This window comes from Microcaecilia unicolor, chromosome 2, assembly GCF_901765095.1.
Source record: "Microcaecilia unicolor chromosome 2, aMicUni1.1, whole genome shotgun sequence".
In the NCBI taxonomy this organism is placed as follows: Eukaryota; Metazoa; Chordata; class Amphibia; order Gymnophiona; family Siphonopidae; genus Microcaecilia; species Microcaecilia unicolor.
This window is the reverse complement of record NC_044032.1, coordinates 628396148-628417151: the sequence shown is the minus strand read 5'-3', so window position 1 is coordinate 628417151 and position 21004 is coordinate 628396148. Positions and strand designations below refer to the sequence as shown.

Genomic DNA, 21004 nt, shown 5'->3' with positions numbered 1-21004 from the left:
AACCACCACCCAGGAACGCAATAAAATCTTCTCGCACATTCCTCAATCTTCATCCTCCCAATTGTAAAGGTCTGAAATACAAATTGTTGCATGCATCTACCTTTTCCTATATGAGCGCACAGCTATGGAACGCACTACCACGCAACTTGAAAACGGTCCATGAACTGGCCAATTTCCGCAAACTACTGAAAACTTGATCTCTTCGACAAGATTTATCACAAAGATCAACACATGTAACTGTACAATCTAATATATATAGGAATGTCTTATAACGTCTTTTGCTGTAATACAACCATGTACTTCACCACCATAAAACCCTAACCCTCCATAAACCAAATGTATATTCTTTTCTACTTCCAATATCCATGACGAATTGTAAGCCACATTGAGCCTGCAAAGAGGTGGGATTAATGTGGGATACAAATGCAATAAATAAAATAAACCGCCAGGGCTGCCCACTATCCCCTCTGCTTTTCCTTTTTTTTTTGGGGGGGGGGGGGGGGGGGGGGGAAATGTTGTGCCAGGATAGAGCAATACAAGGTATTAGAATCGAAAACTCTTCTGTTAAAAGTACTTGCATTTGCTGATGACTTTTAAATGTTTATGATCTGCAAGTTTATTTAAATGTTATACTGCATTAACTATAACTATGTTCAATCACTGGTATCAGTGCCAGGGTTTTGGTTTTGTTTTGTTTTGTAAACAAAACTGGATGCGGCTCAGTTTGGCTCTTTCTGGACAGAAATTAAAAATGAAGCAGCCTTACCCTAGTTATTTATTGAAATTTAACTGCCTTTATGAAGAGATTCACCCAAGGCTGTGTACAGCAGATAAGAGTTTAACAAACTTTACAATTTAGTTAACTGCATAATAGAAAAGTGACCAAATAAGCATAAAATACAAATCAATGAGGTAAACTTGGAAACAGCAAATTGAAACCTAGTAATAGGACTAACCTGAAACAGTATCAAATATACACAATAGCACTGTAGATCATAAATATCAGTACAATAAAAACAGTATTATAATAGACAGCATTGAAGAACATTCAAACCGATAATATGAGGCCAGCATAACACTTAATACGCACACAGAAAATTCAAACAGAAATGATGCTAATGCTGTTCTTATAATTAGTTATTTTACAATGTAGCCAGGTGCCAAGTTCAAATATATAGCCAGAACAATTGGGATACATAGATGGTAGCTAAACTCAAGGCAAGTTGTATGTACAGAAATTAAAAAACTGACGAATTGGACTAAGTTACAGGGTATGCAGCAAGCTAGTCCAGGTGTGGAGTGAGTGTATGGTTAGCCTTAAGAGAAGAGCCAGGCTTTCGCTTGTTTTCTGAAGTACAGTTAGTCTTGAGTTAGACGTAGCCCTTCTGGGAGTAAGTTCCAGAGTTTGTGTGTGTGGTGGGGGGGTGGGGGGGCAACTGAGAAGGCTCAAAAAGGTATCACATCATGCAGTTTCTTTTGATGAAGGTACAGAGAGTGATATCAACTCCTCGAGAGGAGCTTAGGTGGTCTCAAAGGTGCTAACTTGAAGAATAAAGTACTCTGGTCTATTTTGTCTGATGGTGTAGCGGCTTCTGAGCAAGAGAGACCCTCAGTTACTCTGGTCCCTGCAGGTTCTTCAGCCAAAATGTCTACCAGGACTGGGGATCATTCTTGTCCAGAAGCAGCCACTAGGCCACCAGGCTGTTTAATGCAAAGGAAGGCCCAGGGAGGGCCTTCGGGTGGTGGGAGAGCAGAAGGTTTAGGGTTCAGATGGCTCATTGGTCTCTGTCGGCTGTAATTTTTAAGAGTTTAGTGGGAAACTAAGGTTCCAGGAGTCACTCCCTACTCTGGAATGGCCCACCACACCCCATTCAAGCTTCCCTTTATGGCGAGGACATGGTATGAGGGCTACACACACAATGACAACATATATGTTTTTGCAAGCCATCTCATGTAAACTCAACCCTTGTCCTGGAATAAACTAACTAGTCATGCTAAACATTAAATTTATACAGCACATAGTGAGTCAAATATAGAACTAATGTATCAATTTTCAAAGTATACATCTGGATTACTTCTGGGGAAACCCATATATGAATGAATATGAATAAAAAAAGGTATGCCAACATCTTTTGACTCTTCTAAAAGGCACAACCAGAAGAGGTTCAAGGATCTACTCACCGTTTTAAAGATGACACCTTTTTGGGGGATTTCTTCTTCAGCTTTGGTAGTGACCTGTCCTGCTCAAATCCCTCATTATCCAACAGCTGCCTCATGGCAATGTTGGCCAGTTGCTCCATCAGCTTGAAGGTCTCACCAATGTTGAGAAACATGGAGAAATAGTGCTCACTTGCCCTTATACTCACTTTGATGTCCGGGAAGAGTAGTGTGGCATTCTTTTCAAGCTGAGTGATATCAACCCAGCGGATCACTAATTTTGCTAAAAAGATAAGGAAATAAGTCAAAAGAATGAGCTTTGCACCAATTCTCATCTGGAGTACTCTAGCACTTGTGTTCAAAGAAATATCAAGTTAAACCAAAATAGTTCTGAGGCAAGCATTTGCTTTCACATCCCATTACAAAAACAGTCCCCATTTCATTCTACCTCATTATGTGGTCAGAAGTGACTTCAGCATTGATACAAATGCCAACAGAACACAAGATAACTATTTGCAAGAACTGACATACAATAACTGGTATTGGTGTGTAGTATACAGCCCGAGGGAAATATCTGGCACACAAATCCTTTAAGGCCATAGACACATGGTTATGCCTGAGGGAAATATCTGGCACACAAATCCTTTAAGGCCATAGACACATGGTTATGCCTGAGGGAAATATCTGGCACACAAATCCTTTAAGGCCATAGACAACACATCGATATGCCTTAAGTATCTGCTACACACTTGTAAAAAGGTGATGCTGGACACTCAACATCCTTCCTCCCCTTTTACAATTCTTTAACATTTTTTTTTGTTTCACAGTGACGTAACATTTAGCATGACTAGCATCTTCGCTTTGACCAAATATCCTTTTTCAGGCACTGTCAGGTTGATATTCAAGTGGAACTAGCCTGATCAATACATTGCATAACTACCATAGTTAACTGCATTATGCAAATAGTGCTACTGAATATCCTTACAGACCACCCAGGCAGTCTTGTAAGTGGAGCGGGGTGGAGCTCATCACTGCTAGTCAGATAAAAACTAGATCAACTAACTGAATATCAATATTGCTGCTATCTGGGTAGTAGTGCTGGTCACTGCTGAATCTTGATTTTCAGTGCCAGCCACTATCCAGATAGAGGTGCTGAATAATCTGGATTTTATTCAGCCTTGCCTACCAGCAGTTAAAAGATGCACAAAAAATATAAGACACCTTGTCTGAAGATTGAATATACATAAAAAGACTAGATGGATCCAAAATGTTCTCGATCTCATGTGCATTAGAACTTTTTTATATTGAAATAAGAACAGTATTTTAGCACATGGGTTTTGGAGATCAAAGATTTCTCCAGGTGAAAAAAAATGAAGTGCAGATTAACAATGTAAGGATGGGTCTATTAAAAGTACCGGGGAAATCCCCAAGCAGCTGCCAAGGGGGGGGGGGGGGGGGGGGGGGGGGGGGGGGGGGGGGGAGGGCTCATAACAGGAGCCAAAGAACTGGTTCCAGCTGAACTGGAAGAAAAAGGAGAACAAAGAAATTAAACATAGAACTCATAGGGTAATGTCAAAGAGTTGATACACTTGTAAACCATGTAGATATTTGAACACTCTTCTACATACCTTCTTTTCCAAGGAGAAAAGAAGAGAAACAAAGGTGGTTGATACTGAGGTACATCCAGCCCTGGCGGGGAACCTTTCCCTTCCAATAGCTACAGGAGTAATAGTTAACCAGCTTCTCTTCCTCTGGCATTCCAAAAAGCTTATGGAATTTAGCAGTAACTTCCTTGAACTTCTCGGTATCATCGTCCTCCTTGATATTGTTGATTTTATTATATTCAGCAATGATGCCCTGAAGAAAAGGATCACTAGAACATGTTTAAATATTCTTGACATACATGTAAACACTACATCAACAAAATTCACAAATCTAAGGAAACGCAGCACTAATTTACGTCTCATGGTAAGGACAAGTGCCCAGGCCTGAACTATGGTCAGAAGATGGGTGTATCTCAAAGAAGTTTGGAAATCTGGTCATGTTTTCAGGATTACCACAATAAGCAAGCCCAAGATATGCATACACTAGATCTCTAACATAGTACTGAAGGGCTCTGTCTGCAAGGCTCAACTGGAGAACCTTATGATGTGCCTCCAGGAGAGGTTTAAGAAACTAGTCAAAAAAAAACATCCAGTTTAATTGAGCCCCTTCCCTTTCTTCAAGAATCTTCCTGGTGATATTTTAACTATTGCACTCAAAGAATTACCCTGTCTAGGCTAGTGTGGCTATAAAAACTAGCAGAACAAAATCATGCATAATTAGTCCAGCAAGCTCCTCCCTTCCCTGGTTTGTCATCTCCTAAAGGCTAGAACCTATTTCAGCACTCAGATTCTCATGTGCAAATCCCTGTTGTGCAGTAATATTCAGAAAACAGAACACAGTTTTTTAGGCCATATATTGCCTCAAGCTTTGAACCAGCAAACTTAAGCTAGGGCTATAGAGTACTACTGGAGAGACCATTCAACCCAAACAACTTATTCCATGAGTACAGCTCTATACTCTTAGCCACCGACAAACAGAAGCATATGTGACAGACGAAAATACAAATTCTCTTTATTTGGAAGTGCTGCAGACCTCAGCTCAAACAAGAGCTCTAAAACAGGGTCTGCAATACAAGTCTTGGAACTACTGGAATCTTGTACTAGCAGCAAAAACACCACAAAGGTAAAATTAGTCCTTACCTGATAATTTTCTTTCCATTAGTCTCAGAGTCGAGAGGGGTATGTCCTCTACCAGAAGGTAGAGTTAGAGAGAACGCCAGAGCTCTTCCATAAGGGATACTGTGCAGCAGTCTCACTTTCAGTTATGATCGATACCAAAGCAGTAAGGAAAATCAGCACCATGACAGAACCAGGGTCGATAGGTCACAACGAAGCCAAAACTTAACAGCCAGAGGTGGCGCCCGCCATCAATCACAGAAGGCTAGTCCACCAGAAATGTTGCAAGACCTGCCAGACAGAAATGAAGCCAGGCTATCGGCCAAGGATAGCCCGAGGGACAACAGACACGGAGCAAAGTTCAACCTCCAAAGCCCGCACAAGCAACACCCAGAAATGGAGCAAGCCTTGACAACCGGACCCAGCACCACACTCTACAGCCAAAACCATATCAAAGTGCGAGCTAAGGTCGATGTCAGACCAGCTAGGCCCGATACCCAGAGGCGGATCAATGGTCAACATCCCTACATGGGGCAAAGCTCGGTAACCAGAAATGGAGCCAGAGCGAGGCCCTAGGGCACCACCCACAGGAGGCAGAGCATAGCAAAAAAGGGGCATGGACAGGCAAAACAAGCAAGAGGGCTCCCAACAAGGCCCATGGGGACCGAGGGCCAGCCAGTTTCTCTCCAGCATCCCAAAACACCACACCAAAAGCTACATCAAGAACTGTAGAATAGAGAGATCACCCCCACAGTGCGCCAGGTGGCTGGTCCCAACACACACATCGCTCCCGGAGGCGACATCACCAGAACAAGTCAGGAAGGATTTCTGATACCACCACATCAGCCAAACAACGTGAGGGTAGATAAAAACCTGAAAAGCGCACTGAGAAGCATGCCGCAACAGAAGAGGAAGGGCTACGTTGTACCCTTCCCTGTTTCCTGCGTGATCTGTTTATTGTGGTTGGGTTTTTTTTCCTTCTTTTTTAAAGACATGCCAGCACTGCTGACAAAGTGGTGAGACAACACTGCCCACCAGGGGGTTCCTAAGAAAACAGCCCCAAAATGCTCTACTGGCGCAGACCAAGGGAGGAAAACAGAAAATACAGCTCTAGGAGTCTGTAGACAACTGAGGCAGAGCAACTACAGGACTAGCATAAAGACATCTGCTGCCTAACACCCGGACATCTCTGGCAACCGTTTTTTTTTCCTCGGAGGCAATAGATCAACTTCCATGGTAAAGTCTCATGCACAGAGAGGTGGGGAAGTGGGTGGGGAGGGAGGGACCTGGCCCCACCGGGTGTACACCCCAACAAGTAGGCAGAGAAAGCCAGGACCCCCAAAGCTCAACTAGACCTGAGGGAACAGGCCAAGAGCAAGCACCATTCAAAGAGCTGCACAGGATATAATCCACCTGCTGAGACAAGAGAATGCCAAAAGTAAGGCTGCTGTACAGTATCCCTTATGGCAGAGCTCTGGCGTTCTCTCCAGCTCCACCTGCTGGAGGAACAAAACCCACACATCTCTGGATTGATCTATGGAATGGGGCAATTCTATAAAGTGGTACTTAGGCACCATTGCAGGTGCCTATGTATACTACATGCAATTCTATAATGGCGCCCAACTGCAAGCGGGGTGTACACAGACAGGGGGTGGACTATGGGCATGTCTCCCAGGTACATGTGCAGTTTACACCCAGGCATCTCAACATCCACTGCCATTTACATGGTGTAAAATGTTGTACCAATGCTCACTTACACCAGCATTCTATAACAGAACCTTGGTGCCACAATGCTGTTATTGGTACTAAGTGCACAGCATGGGAGGTGCCTAGACCAAGGAACCAATTTATACAACTGCCACCAAAAAAAATATATAACAAGTGCATTAGTACAGTGCTTCTCAACCCAGTCCTTGAGGCCCGAGTCCAATCAGGTTTTCAAGATGCCCACAATGAATATGCATGAGGTGAGATTTACATACCAAGGAAGCAGTGAGTACAAATCTCAATCATGCGTATTCACTTTAGATATCTTGAAAACCTGATGGGACTAAGTACACTTCAAAAACTGGGTTGAGGAGCATCGCAATAGTTGATCAAGAAGAAACATGGCAGCACGTATTAGAGGGCTAGCAATTAATACAGTGGATTAGGAACAGTGCGAGATCTAGCCTTTTTTTATTTTTAAAGTGATAGGATAATGGTACACTCAGCCTCTCTTTTCAGTTAACTTACTAAGCTCCTAGAGAACAGACGTTCATAGCAAGTTACCTAGGATAACGTTTTGATAGCACTATATATGTACTATACCTGTATTTTTCCTCTCACAAAAGTTGTTATATCGTTTTCGTTCTCAAAAATGGAGAGCGTCTGCAGCAGGTTCTGTTCAAGCCACTCCCAGTGCTCTGTAATCTCCTTCCGGGAACCACCTGTCCCAAAAAGTGTCAGTCTGCTGATTTCGAAACATGGATCGATTAATAGAACAGAAAGATGGCCAAGCCAAGGCTCAAGCTTGCACTCCACACTTGAGAAATGGGATCCTGTATAAGGATCTACTTGGCTGGACTATCTTGATCAAAATCAATTAAAGACTTTACAGCTCAACAAAAAAAAAAAATAAAGAGATTACATAATACCCGTAATATTTGACTAATTCAGTTTGCCCAACATTGCAGGTACAGCCCATTGAATGCTTTTCCAGGAGTTGGAGGATTGAGCATTACTTACGCCACTGGTTCTCAAACCAGTCCTCAAGACGCACCCTGCCAAGTCTGCAAGATATCCTCAATGATTATACACCAGATAGATTTGCATACCAAGGTGGCAGTGCATGCAAATCGCTCTAATACATAGTCATAGTTATCCTGAAAACATGAGCTGAGAAGCACTAACTTATGATACAAGGCTGGAATGGGGTTACCCAAGCAATATCCAAACAGATGCCCAAATGATCAACAGCAAATGCGGACACTAGAGACCATTAGCGCCAGTGTAACAACGCGTTTGCCGGCTCTGAACGCTAACTGCATGCAAATGAATGTTAAACAGGGACATTATTATTCCTCCTCAATGCTCAGCGGGCAGAGTGCCAAATTAGCACACTGCTACCGCTGTAAACCCTAAGCCAGCTCAGAGCTGGCATTAGGGTTTACAGAGCAATGGGGAGGAATGGGGATCCCTAACCAGAATGCACCTGCATGCTAGCAGCCCCCCCCCATCCCTCTCCAACAGATGTGACCCCAAGCCCCCCCCGTCAGACAGCGACAAAGGGCTGGAGGTCTGGTGGATCTCCAGCTACCCTAAACCCCCAACACCCAAAAAAGAATCCCTGGTGGCCCAAGTGGGCTGCCACCCCAACCCCCATCCTCCTTGGTGGTCTACTGGAGCCCTCCCACCTGTACCTCTCTGATGGGAGGAGGAGGGAGTAGCACACTCCTTCCTCATCCAGCAGTACCTTCAAAATGGTGGTGCCCTGCCCTGTACATCCTGTGATATGCTTTGTAAGGGAGTAAGGTTTCCCTTATATGGAAGCCATGCCCACTGCAACCCAGAATGCACTGGGCAGAGTGCCGCCATTTTGAAGGCGGCGCTGGACGAGGAGGGAGTGTGCTATTCCCTCCTCCAGAGAGATATAGAGCATAGGGGGGAGGGCTCCTCTAGACCACTAAGGAGGATGGGGGTTGGGATGGCAGCCCACTTGGGCCACCAAGGATTCCTTTTTGGGTGTTGGGGGGGGCTGGAGATCCACCGGATTTCCAGCCACCTGTGCCTTCGGACCTCCAGCCCCCATGTCACTATCTGGGGGGGGGGGGGGGGGGTTGCTTGGGGTGGCACTAGGCCACGGGTGGCAGAAGTCTGGGGGTCCCATGGACCGCCATCTCCTCTGACAGCCCAGACCTGTCAAACTAGTGCTGGAGGATTGACCTTTAAAACATGCTCAGGCACAATCCTCCTGCACTTTTCCCCAATGATCAGAGCAAATAGTGTGCCAATATTTGCATGCTATTAGCTCTCATAGGGGCAGTATAGCCCCGAACCTTTCTGGCTCTATTTTTAAGAGCTGTTTGGAAGCATGGGCTTCTGATCATCTTTCTGGGAGCCCTGCAATGTTTCGGGTGACTGGAGTTCTGAGTGAGAGGAGAGGATAAGCACAACATTCAAGAGAGAAAATGAATAGCAAACCTTTTGCAGATGGTGCTAACACTTAAGGTTTGGGATTTTAAATTTCTTCTGGTGGTTTCACAATGGCCTGAATGCTTTCGTGAGCCACAAGTTAAACTACTCCCTTTTACAACTTTTCTGTGAACTTTGTCACCTCACATTTAAAGAAGAGAGGCTTAAATCTGCAAGGTTACAGAACCGCAAACATAGCAGGCCACAAAGAAAAGAAAACCACATAAATCTATGAAGAAGGAAAAAAAAAAAAAAAAAAAAAAAAAAAGTTACAAGCATGTGTGACTCCATAACAGATTAAGAATTCATCGGGACCTACGCAGAGGGGTTAAAGTTCTTGTTTATTGATTTTTAGATGTATGTGGACTTGTCAATGATTTCTCTCTCTCATGGATTCATAAAGATGCTTATGACTTTATACATTAGTCTATCAATGTTTTAATTTGGATTGTTTTGGTATCATATATGGTCTCATTTTTTTTTTTTTTTAATATGATTCAATTTCCTAGAGTGCCCCTGACACAGCCTTTCTTGGCAAAACATGGCCATGTCAGGCTTTTATTTGTGTACCCTTGCTGTAGTCGATTTGAACATTGTGGTTTTGTGTTCTTCATGATCTCGCATTTAAAGAAGAGCCACTTTACATTATTACAAAGAATTTATGGTGGCACTAAAGACTAAGAAATGCTTTTCCCCCATTCTTGACCTGTAGCATCCTGCACCTAACACCTCACTGGATACCGTCTACCCTGTCCTAATTTCCTGCTCCCATACCCTTCTGGACATCATGTGCTTCCTTATGTGCTAGTTCTTTGTAATTTTAGTAATGTAAACTGCTGTGATGTGGGGCTACTGAGCATCTTTACAGCAGTACAAACGATTGTAATAAAATGTTTCAAGGTACAGCAACACCTGGCTGTTGCACGAAGTTGCAATGCAATCTAAATCATGGGGGGAAAAAAAATCCAAACACACCAGATGCTACAGACCTCATTTAGCGGGGTCTTTTACTAAGGTGCACTAGCGTGTTTGGGATGAGTGTCCTAGACATGAGGTTAACAAAAGGTTTCCATCCAAAACAGTCTTCCAAAACATTGTAAAGAATACCACAGCAGCTCTGTTCTCCCATTTTGGAAAAAGCATCAAACTTCTGTTAAGGAGAAAAGCAGCCCATCAGCTGTGCTTTCAGCTTGTTAACAAGTTTAGCTTACTAGAATCTTGGGAAAGTAGATATGTAGCGTTAGCTATTTTAACAATCCCTATACATCACAGAGAGCTATTTTATCAGTTCTGCATATTTTAATTTCCTCCCAGCTATACAAGACCCAATATAGCTTTGATTCATCAACACAGCTTCCAGCAAAACATTTCATGTGCGCTTATATTCCCTTACCACAGGCAATAGCCCAGTATATCAAGGAGTCTGGTGTCTGATAGAGGATTCTGAAAGGGACCACTCTGGCACTGGAGTCCAAGACAACATCAAGAGTACCAACAAGAAGACCTGGAAAGGCAACAGAAAGTTATGTTAATACCAAGAGACCGCCTCTACTGCTACTACATTATAAAAGCTACTACATAGTAACATAGTAAGTGACGGCAGAAAAAGACCTGTACGGTCCATCTAGTCTGCTCAACAAGATATCTGCCATTTTCAGGGTACAGGTCATAGAAGTCTGCCCAGTACTAGCCCCACCTCCCACCACCGGTGCTGCCACCCAATCTCTGCTAAGCTTCTGAGGATCCATTCCTTCTGAACAGGATTCCTTTATGTTTATCCCACGCATTTTTTTATCCCGTTACCATTTTTATCTCCACCACCTCCTGCGGGAGGGCATTCAAGGGTCCCTTAAACAGAAAAATAACTTCAGCAACTATAGGCACTGGAATGAGGTGGGTCAATGGGCCATGGACCAACCAACCAACCAATTGCCCCACACTGCAACATCAAATTAGAAAACGTTGGGGTCAGAGTGTAGTTTGGTTAGTTTTCCCTCCCAACCAAGTATGTTGAATTTCTCCTGCTAATATCCACCCACATAGGGGTACATTCTATATATGGTGCCAAAAAAAGCACTATTCTACAAAACGCGCTTAAAGTTAGGCACAGCTTATAGAATAGTGCTTACGCCCGGGAATCCCGTCTAACTTTAGGCGCGGTCATTTGCAACAATAAAACGTGGCGCGTACACTTATGCCCTTATTCTCTAACCTAACTTAAAGGAACGCCCTCAGCCTGCCCATTTCCACACCCCCTTTTTTGACTCACGCATAAAATTTAGGCACGGATCCCACGCCTAAACTAACGCATACACATTTCAATTAAATCTAATTAATGTCAATTTCACATCAAGCCAATTCTCAGCACAAATTAGCCGTTTATACTATCTGGTGAACTTTTGTTGAGTTTAAGAGGAACAGAAAGATAAGGCATTATAATTAGGGGTGTGCAATTAATACATAAAAAATTTTTAACACGCTAATTTTAATGCTGCAACTTTTTTTTTTTTTTAATGCACCCCCCCCCCCCCCCCCGCATTTACTTTTACAGCTGAGCTCCGGATTTTTCTCCTTCCTCGCTGCCTCAAAGTTGTCTTCTCCTGCACGGCCAGGCTCTGCAGATACGTGACCCGCACTGTGTGCAGGAAGTCTTGCGATTTCAGGTCCCATGAAACTTCCCTAACTTCCTGAACGGTGTGGCTCAAGTATCTGCAGAGCCCGGCCATACAGGGGAAGACAGACTGACGCAGCGAGGAAGGAGAAAAAAAATCCAGAGCTCAGCTGTAAAAGTAAACATTTTTGGGGGGGGGGGGGGGTGGGGATGCCGAGCTGAGCCAAGCCCTGCAGCAGCCATGCTGAGCATTACTTGGGTGACCAGCGCTAGCAAATAGTGGCGATTTCTGGATTGCTCAGCAGTTTTAAGGTAGGACAAGCTTTTTGCTGTCCTGGTATCTGCATAGCTCTCTGATGGTGGCTGAATAGCACCGACTAATTCTGTTTTACTGAGAACGAACCAGTCTCCACCCTCACGCTGTTTGCATGGTGCATGTGGGAAAAATTAATTCTTACCTGATAAATACTTTACATTAGTCCCAACAAATCAATCCAGAGACTTGTGGGTTGTGTCCCTCTACCTCTGAGGTTTCCTATACGTGGACCTGTGCAGCCAGCTGAACCTCAGTATGAACGAAGCCGTGGAATGGAAACAATAGAAAACTCTCCTGACATTGTCAGACCAATTGCCCAACATACTTCCACCACTTCTATGTTTTATTTTTTTAATCAAAGGAACACTCAGAACAACGGAGCCCGAAAAAAAAACCTAACCAACCGCAACAAAACCGCAGACAGTAAACCCAAGGGGGGACCTCTGGATTGATCTGTTGGGACTAACTGGAAAGAAAATTATCAGGTAAGAATTAATTTTTCCTTCCATGGCGTCCCACAGATCAATCCAGAGGCTCTATCTTAAGTGCCAACAGTTAAATTTTCTGTCCAGATATTTACCATTACATAAATTTAGATTCCCAACTTAACCAAAATAGCCTTCTTTTTGTATGTGTTTTTTTGGTTATTATATCGCATCACAAGTTTTAGGATTATTACAACATATATAAACTTATATTTACACGTGTGTGTATACATTTTTTTAGAAACAAGATTTGTCACATTTGATGGTGAAAAATATAAGAATTGACAATTGATGGAGAAAGGTAATACATTCATTCATTCTTCCATTCCAAATTAGCTTTAGATAATTGTCACACACATGGTTAAGGAGATCCACAAGATTGTTCCGTCTGATATTTTTTTCCTCTTATGTCAACGATTACTATATTTCCATTGTTCTAAATGCTTATTCACGCTTGCACTCATTCACATTGATTGGGGTATGTCTTCAGATATAATTTTCAATACACTTTTTAATGTTAACGGTTATCTATATATGTTTTATCTCAATGACAATGGCCACCACTAAGATTTTTTAATGTTAACGGTTATCTGTGCATGTTTTACCTTAATGATAATGGCCACCACTGTATATCTACAAATTTTCATGTACTTTATTATTATTATTAACATTTGTATAGCGCTACCAGACGCACGCAGCGCTGAACACATGACAGAGAGTCTCTTTATTATGTCTTATTATTACAATTAATCTTAGACTTTCATTTAAATGCTGATATCATTGAATCTTACATATAACTTTATCTTATCGTTCATGGTAATTTCTGTTGCCATGTTTTTTAATCTTAATTACTTAATTTAATAGGCATTTCTCTCTGTTATTTATATATCATCTTACAGACATTTTGATCATTAAGCTATTTATGTATTGCTCATTCTACTAATCATGGTCATTACTGTATCACCATTTAATTCTGGAGATAATTCTACTCTATTGTTTGCAGCATTTTTCAGTCAATTTAATAGGTTTAATTCCTTACATATGAAATTGACACATACTTACTGTCTTTACATGATACTTTTATATGATGTTGTTTTCAATAGACTCCTGATGCAGGCCGGATAGGCCAAAACACAGCTGTGTCTAGTCTTGCTCATCGACCATCCAATTTGTTATCCTTGGAATTGTATTTTCCATTAGAAGCGTCATCCTTTTTTTATTTATTTTTTTTTAGTCATCTTCGCTGTTTTGTTTTGTTGTATTATTTTTGCAAAGACTAGTTTCTTCTGTTTTTTTGATTATTTAAGTACCTCAAGCCATTTGCAGACCACTACAATAGCAAGATTTCACTTTTCTTCTGTGGGGCATAGGCAAAAGAATGTGATGGGTCAATTGGGAGCTTGTGGGGGGGGGGGGGAAGGTTGAAGTTTAGTGCGTACCCCCCCCCAACCCCCATTTGAAACATAATCCGCTTGACTGTCAACTTCTAAGTGAAATACAAATCAACTAATTCTACATTTAAACCATCAGTTATCCAGAGAACCTTTAGTACAATAAACATTACAATCAAAAAAGAAAAATATTTTAATATATCAACAACTAAAATATTTGAATGTGTCAATTAAACATTCTAGACACGAAAGGTCTAGGCGGTCAGCCTTACATAATCAGGGTGTACACACACATGCATTTCTTGCTATTAAAACTTCTTTAAAATTTTTTTTACTTTGGTTTCAATTTTTAAATACTCTGTTCTTGTTTTGCTGCTACACTTTCCTTGTCTTGCTCAGTTTGAATAGCTTTGATAAGAATGGGAGGAGAGAAATGAGATGATAGCTGGAAGGGCAGGTAGGGGCCAGTGAAGTTTGAGGAGTGGTGTAACTCAGCATGTTTGAAGGAATCAGGAACAATTGCAATGGAAAGTAATAGATAGAAAGCACAGCAGTAGAAAAGGGTGGTAGAGGTTTGGCAGGTGGTCCCCTCCAGAGCAGGTCTAACCGGTTAACGCCGATTACGGTACCATGTAAGCCACATTGAGCCTGCAAAAAGGTGGGAAAATGTGGGATACAAATGCAACAAAAATAAAACCACCACCACATACAAAGGGAAGAATGATTAAATTTGGGCTTTCCCAGCTTATAGGATACTTTGCAGATAATCCAGCACTAAGTCTTCATAAAATTTTTTAACAAATTGAAAATGCAGTTTCACTGAAGGTGCAACTGCCTTCCATTTAAAGGAAAGCTCCTCCCTTTTAAAAAGGGAATTACTGTACCTGGGGGCTCAAATGACCTTTCCATACCACAGAGGTCAGAAGAGTGACACTAAAAATTAAGCTAGCAGTCTAATGCAAAGGTAAGCAGATCAGGGTCTTGGAGGCAATAGAGGATCCAGGTTTCAGCAACCCTGCCTGAACTAAAGTCTTCATGTTTACTATGGTCATAATTTCAGCACATAAAAATAATGTCTGAACGTACATTATAGGGAATTTGTGCATGCTAATTAATGATTTTATAAGAACAAGAGGAAAGTTAACAGGGAACTAATGTATCTTTAAAGTTCACAAGTGAGCCAAATATATTATGCACAATCTGTTTTTCCTGTTTATCTGCATTAGCTCATATGTGATTACAACATAAGTGCTCTTAAGGAAGCCCTCCACTTAGAACTGAACACCAAGTCCTTGTGCAAACACATGACTCAAACAGAATTAAATAAGTCTATTGATTTTCTTCTCTGCAGTGATCTTGCCCTTTCAAAAAGTTGAAACTTTCAACGGTTTCTTTTTTATTGATGACAGAAGACTTCAATCACATTGTAAAATATACAGAATGTCCAGAAGCAATACAATCATAATATAAATAGCAAGGTAACAACTGCCGTCAATTTCAAGATGTTCCCCCCCAAGCTCCCAACCCTCACCAACCAGGTCTACCCTCAATTTTATGTCCAACACATTGCAATATTAAATACAACAGTGGAGTTGAGACTACAATGACAGAAGTACAAACAAGCTACGTCTGAGTGTCTCCCACCATCCTTAAACAACTCAAACCCAGTAAAAGAACTATTGAAGTGTAATTCTTAATTTTAGGTAGGACCGACGTCCTTTGGGTCCCTCCCTACCTAATGCCATGTACAAATCCCTACCCCCCCCCCCAACTGTCCCTACCATCCCTGGTGTGCAATGCCCGACCACCACCCACCCAAGCCGCCCTCAGCACCCCAGTAAAAACCTATTCAAGATCTGGCTACGTGCCAGTGGGGACATCTTGTTCAAATAGGCCTCCCACACTGCAAGGAATCTCTGCTGCCTCCTAGGGGACAGGTGTGCTCCCGGATCATAAGTTCATGGAGCTATGATGTTCATGAAGTTCATGGAGCTTTGGCAACTAAGGTTTAATCCCAAAAAATGCAGGGTCATGCACTTGGGTCGCAAAAATCCGAGGGAACGGTACAGTATAGGGGGTGTAGTGCTTCAGTGTGCAAAGGAAGAGCGGGACTTGGGGGTGATTGTTTGTGCAGCGCTGCGTACGCCTTGTAGCGCTATAGACATGCTAAATAGTAGTAAATAGTAGTAGTAGTGATTGTGTCTGACGACCTTAAAGCTTTCAAACAGGTAGAAAAAGTGACGGCCAAAGCCAGAAGGTTGCTTGGGTGCATAGAGAGAGGCATGACCAGCAGGAAAAAGGAGGCGAGTGCCATTGTACAAGTCTCTGGTGAGGCTTCATTTGGAGTACTGTGTGCTGTTCTGGAGACCGCACCTACGGAAAGATATAAGCAGGATGGAGTCGGTCCAGAGGGCGGCTATGAAATTAGTAAGCGGTCTTGAATGCAAAAATTATAGGAATAGGCTTATGAACCAAAACATGGAGAGGAGGAAGAGAGGAGACATGATAGAAACGTTTAAATATCTCAAAGGCATTTATGTACAGGAAGAGAGCTTTTTTCAAAGGAAGGAGAGCTCTGGAATGAGGGGGCATACGACAAAGTTGAGATGAAACAGGCTTAGGAGCAACCCGAGGACGTATTATTTCACAGAAAGGGTGGTGGAGGCGTGGAATGGCCTCCCGGTGGAGGTGGTGGAGTCAAGGACTGTTCCAGAGTTTAAAAAGGCATGGGATAAGCATGTGGGATCGCTTAGGAACAGGAACAATTAGGGGTTACAGAGGATGGGCAGACTGGATGGGTCATATGGTCTTTATCTGCCGTCATGTTTCTATGAGCTTGTTCCTCCAATACCAGAATGAGGGAGAGTGATCCAATACCCAGTGGTTGAGAATGCACTTCTTCCCCAGGATACAGCAGGATTTGCCTAAAAATATAGTGTTTCTCCCACAGTGCCAGCTCCCCACAAGCTAGGGGAGCTAAACATTGATCTTTCAAATGTAAGAACCACTCGGTGTCCCAACACCCACGGTTTAATTTCCCTACACTGCCACATTCCATGAAAAAAAAAAAAAAAAAAAAAGAGGCTTCTGCCATCGCACATTTCAGACAACTAGTGGTGTCCACTGCTCCCACATCATAGGCCTGTCTCTGGAAGAAGTATGCTCTGTGTACTGTCCGGAAATGGCATTCCTGCAGTTCTCTGCTATGTACCACATTGGGACTACTTTTAATGGCTGTCAGTAAGAGCTGTGCTGAAACTGGCCGACCTACATCCTGGCTCCAACCAGCAGTGACTTCCTGTAAGTTTCTAACTGGCCCTCGCCTACCAAGCTCTTTATGGAACCATGGTACCGAGATTTGGCGTAAGACGTCCCCCTTCTAAAAATTCCCGCAACTGCTGTCCAAAGCTCAAAGATAAGCTACCCTCAGGGAGGGTGCCCAAACAGTGAGAACTGATAGGCAAAAACAGCCGCAGGGCCCTGCGCATATTAAAATATATAAGTACATAAGTACTGGAGTTCGATTCCCGGCACAGGCAGCTCCTTGTGACTCTGGTCAAGTCTCTTAACCCTCCATTGCCCCATGTAAGCCGCATTGAGCCTGCCATGAGTGGGAAAGCACGGGGTACAAATGTAACAAAAAAAAAAAAAAAAATTGTCACACTAGGACAGACCAAAGGTCCATCAAGCCGAGAAATCCGTTGCCAACGGTGGCCAATCCAAGTCACAAATACCTGGCAAGATCCCGAAAAGTTCAATATATTTTATGCTGCTTATCCCAGAAATAGCAATGGCTTTTCCTTAAGTCAATTTAATAATGGTCTATGGACTTTTCCTTTAGGAAGCCGCCAGACCTTTTTTAAACCCCACTAAGCTAACCGCCTTCTCTGGCAACGAATTCCAGAGTTTAACTACACGTTGAGTGAAGAAAGATTCTCAGATTCATATTAAATTTGCTACTTTGTAGGTTCATCACATGCCCCCCTAGTACTAGTATTTTTGGAAACAGTAAACAAATGATTCACGTCTATCTGTTCCACTCCACTCGTTATTTTATAGACCTTGAGATGACAGAACAGACAGATCAGCCTTAACTAGACTTTCCACCAAAGACACCCCCCTCCCACTCCCCTAATTGCCAGAAAATCCGATTCTCTCTACCCGGTAGAAGTCCGCATTACCTTGCAGGGACAACAACATACTGCTAGACGGATTCTGCCTCCACAATGGAAGCAAATCTCTCCATACGGACCAAAGAGGCCTAAGCAGAATGCTCCTGCGAGCTCTCTCAGGCAAACGTTTTAGGGGAGCATGGAGCAGATAGGTCAGATGCCAAGGTTGAAAATAGGCCCGCTCCAAGACTAAATCCGTGTAGGCAGTAGTTCCAAGTAGTCAATCCCGTAGATGCTGAAGCAGACAGGCCCGATTATATCTACGCATATCGGGCAGCCCCAAACCCCCTTGATTCTGAGCACCTACCATGTGTTGCCACTGCAGTTTCGGTTTCTTGCCACCCCAGCAAAACTTTACCACTAACCTTCGGAACATTGCTAATCCCAATGCAGTAAATGGATAGGCAGCGATTGCAAACATAGAACCACCGATGAAAAACTTCAAAAAGTTTTAAACTGCTAGGTTATCCAGTCTGTTTATTATTCCTGGTTCAATGCTACAGACCCCAGCTGATGTCTAGCTTTCCCTCTCCACAAGAAATTGTGTTTATTCCATGTTTAGTTGGCTCAATGGATTAAAGATAAAAACAAGGTCCATTGACTGCATCCATCACCCTTTCAGAAGGGTTTCGCTCCCCAGGTCCAAGCCCCAAACCTGCAGCCAGGTACCTCAACCTCATACCTGTCAGCTTTTCAGGATATGCACTGAGATCTATTTGCACGCAATCTTTTTGTACGCACATTCATTGAGGAAATCCTGACTGGGTTACAGCCCTCGGAAGACAAGGTTGACACCCCTGCACTTGAACAGGGTGGGCCACAAGGTCCACTGTCGCACCAATATTTCACCCAACATAGTATCAAGCATCTTGAGAGCTTGGGGATGGAGGTGGTTAGAAGGGTCAAAGGGGCTCCACTGCCCCTATACTACAAGTCCTTAGGAGAAACAGCCCTGGTGCAACAGGCAACCTTCCTCCACCCCGTTACTATTCAACTCCCTCATTCCCCTTACGTTCCCGCCCGTAACCTCCGCTCACAGGACAAATCCCTCCTCTCAGTACCCTTCTCCACCACCGCCAACTCCAGGCTCCGCTCATTCTGCCTCGCCTCACCCTATGCTTGGAATAAACTTCCTGAGCCCTTATGCCAAGCCCCCTCCCTACCCATCTTCAAATCCTTACTCAAAGCCCACCTCTTCAATGTTGCTTTCGGCACCTAACCTTTATACCTTTCAGGAAATCTAGACTGCCCCTATTTGACTGACTGTACATTTGTCCTTTAGATTGTAAGCTCCTTTGAGCAGGGACTGTCCTTTTATGTTAAATTGTACAGCGCTGCGTAACCCTAGTAGCGCTTTAAAAATGTCAAGTAGTAGTAGTTGTAATATTAAAGAGTGGGGGTTCAGTTGGATAAAATTCTGAATCTGTCTCAGGTACATAAAAAGCTGGTCCCAGCTCCGGCTTTTGGTACAGCCCATGTATCATTTTGGTAGCCTCTCTAAACTACCCCTACCATTTCTATATTTCAGGAGATAGTCTTCAGATTTGGACATGGTATTCTAGGGGGATTTCACCCAATGGACTAAAGAGAAACATCATCCATCAGTGAAAAAGTGTCTTTGTACCCCAGTAACCCTTGGTTACTGCCTTATGCTTTGCTAAAGGGGGGATATCCTCTTCAAATCTTTTCTTGCCTTCAGTTCAAGGTCACCCCGACTCTCCCCCTTGGATTTCTGTACCAACTGTACGACTCTGAAGGGTGGTTTTTTTTTTTTTTTTTTTTAATGTTTGTACTGAATTGGGTTTTTTTTTTTTTTTATATTTGCGCTGAATTAAAGCTTAACTGCCAAGCATCTGACTACTCCAAGTTTTAGGACACTCACCGTTTACCTCCCCAGGGGTACCCCTTATCAGACTACTGTAAACCATAAAAAGATTTTCCTTTAAATATTGTGCAGAGACAAAACCAGCTTTACAGATCCCTTGAGGCACTCCACAAGTTAGTTACCTTCCATAAGTGAAAGGCATTTACCACAGCTTCTCTGCCGTTCAAGCCCTAGGATGCTCAGTTTAGTTATGAACCTCCAATGTAGGCAGGGCTGGCGTTCATGGGTGGCAAACAGGGCAACTGCTCTGGGCCCCCATACCATAGGGAGCCCCAAATCTGCCTCAAGCTAAAAGGAGGTACAGGCTGAAGGCCAGATTTTGGGCTCCCTCCCTGGTTTCTGCCCTGGGCTCCTGAATATGGGACATCAAGAACTTACTAAAAAAAACTAAGTACCACCATACTGAGTACACACCCTTGACCTAATTCTTTTGTCGGTCATAAGAATCAGCTTCATTTTACCCAATGCCCTTCTCACATAACCATGCCACCTTGGATTGTTTTAGGTTTAATATACTCTGCTACCCTTTTCTCCTCATAAAATTTCCTACCCGAGAGATAAAACTAGATGCTTTTCCAAAGAGAAAAGGAGTCTACAGGTACATTTAGATTTACTGTAGCCTGACGCATGACCTTTCAAGGAATATGCATCTGATAACAGGCTTGTCCTTGAAAGCTTATACCTCAGTTTAAAAAGGTGCACCAGTCTATACTATAGGCTCTCTGCAAAGTTTTATCTGCCTGTCTGAAGATCTACTGAGCATTAAAATAGAAAAGACTAGGCAAAAACACAGCTTCATTAACAGGCTAGGATGTATCCAATAAATCCTCAATAGCTTTGTTTTCTTATATAGTTTTAATCGTTCTGTTTGAACCCTGTTCCAAATGGCACATTTACCCATTAACATGTGCTCCTGACAAAATCCAGCTACTTACTAAGTACAAGCACCCAGATTAACAGAGAAAATTCCAACCCTCTGAAGCGCGACATTCATTTTTATCTGATATATTTGCACCTACTGTATTTTTATACGTATAGCACGTGTCATATGTGTTTACACAAACCAGGCCACACCCCTGCGCACTATCAAACAA

General features: G+C 42.9%; 1 protein-coding gene across 3 annotated transcripts in view; it reads right to left on the bottom strand.

Annotated features, from left to right (window-relative positions):
• TBC1D9 (TBC1 domain family member 9) overlaps positions 1-21004 on the bottom strand; it is a 152718-nt gene that overhangs the window by 103298 nt on the left and 28416 nt on the right. For all 3 annotated transcript variants that reach the window (XM_030191703.1, XM_030191701.1, XM_030191702.1), the window contains exons 2-5: positions 10444-10554; positions 7188-7306; positions 3786-4014; positions 2182-2440 (exon numbers count right to left, since the gene is read on the bottom strand). In XM_030191703.1, coding sequence (XP_030047563.1) covers positions 2182-2440; positions 3786-4014; positions 7188-7306; positions 10444-10554 — 718 coding nt within the window. The remainder of the gene's footprint in view (positions 1-2181; positions 2441-3785; positions 4015-7187; positions 7307-10443; positions 10555-21004) is intronic.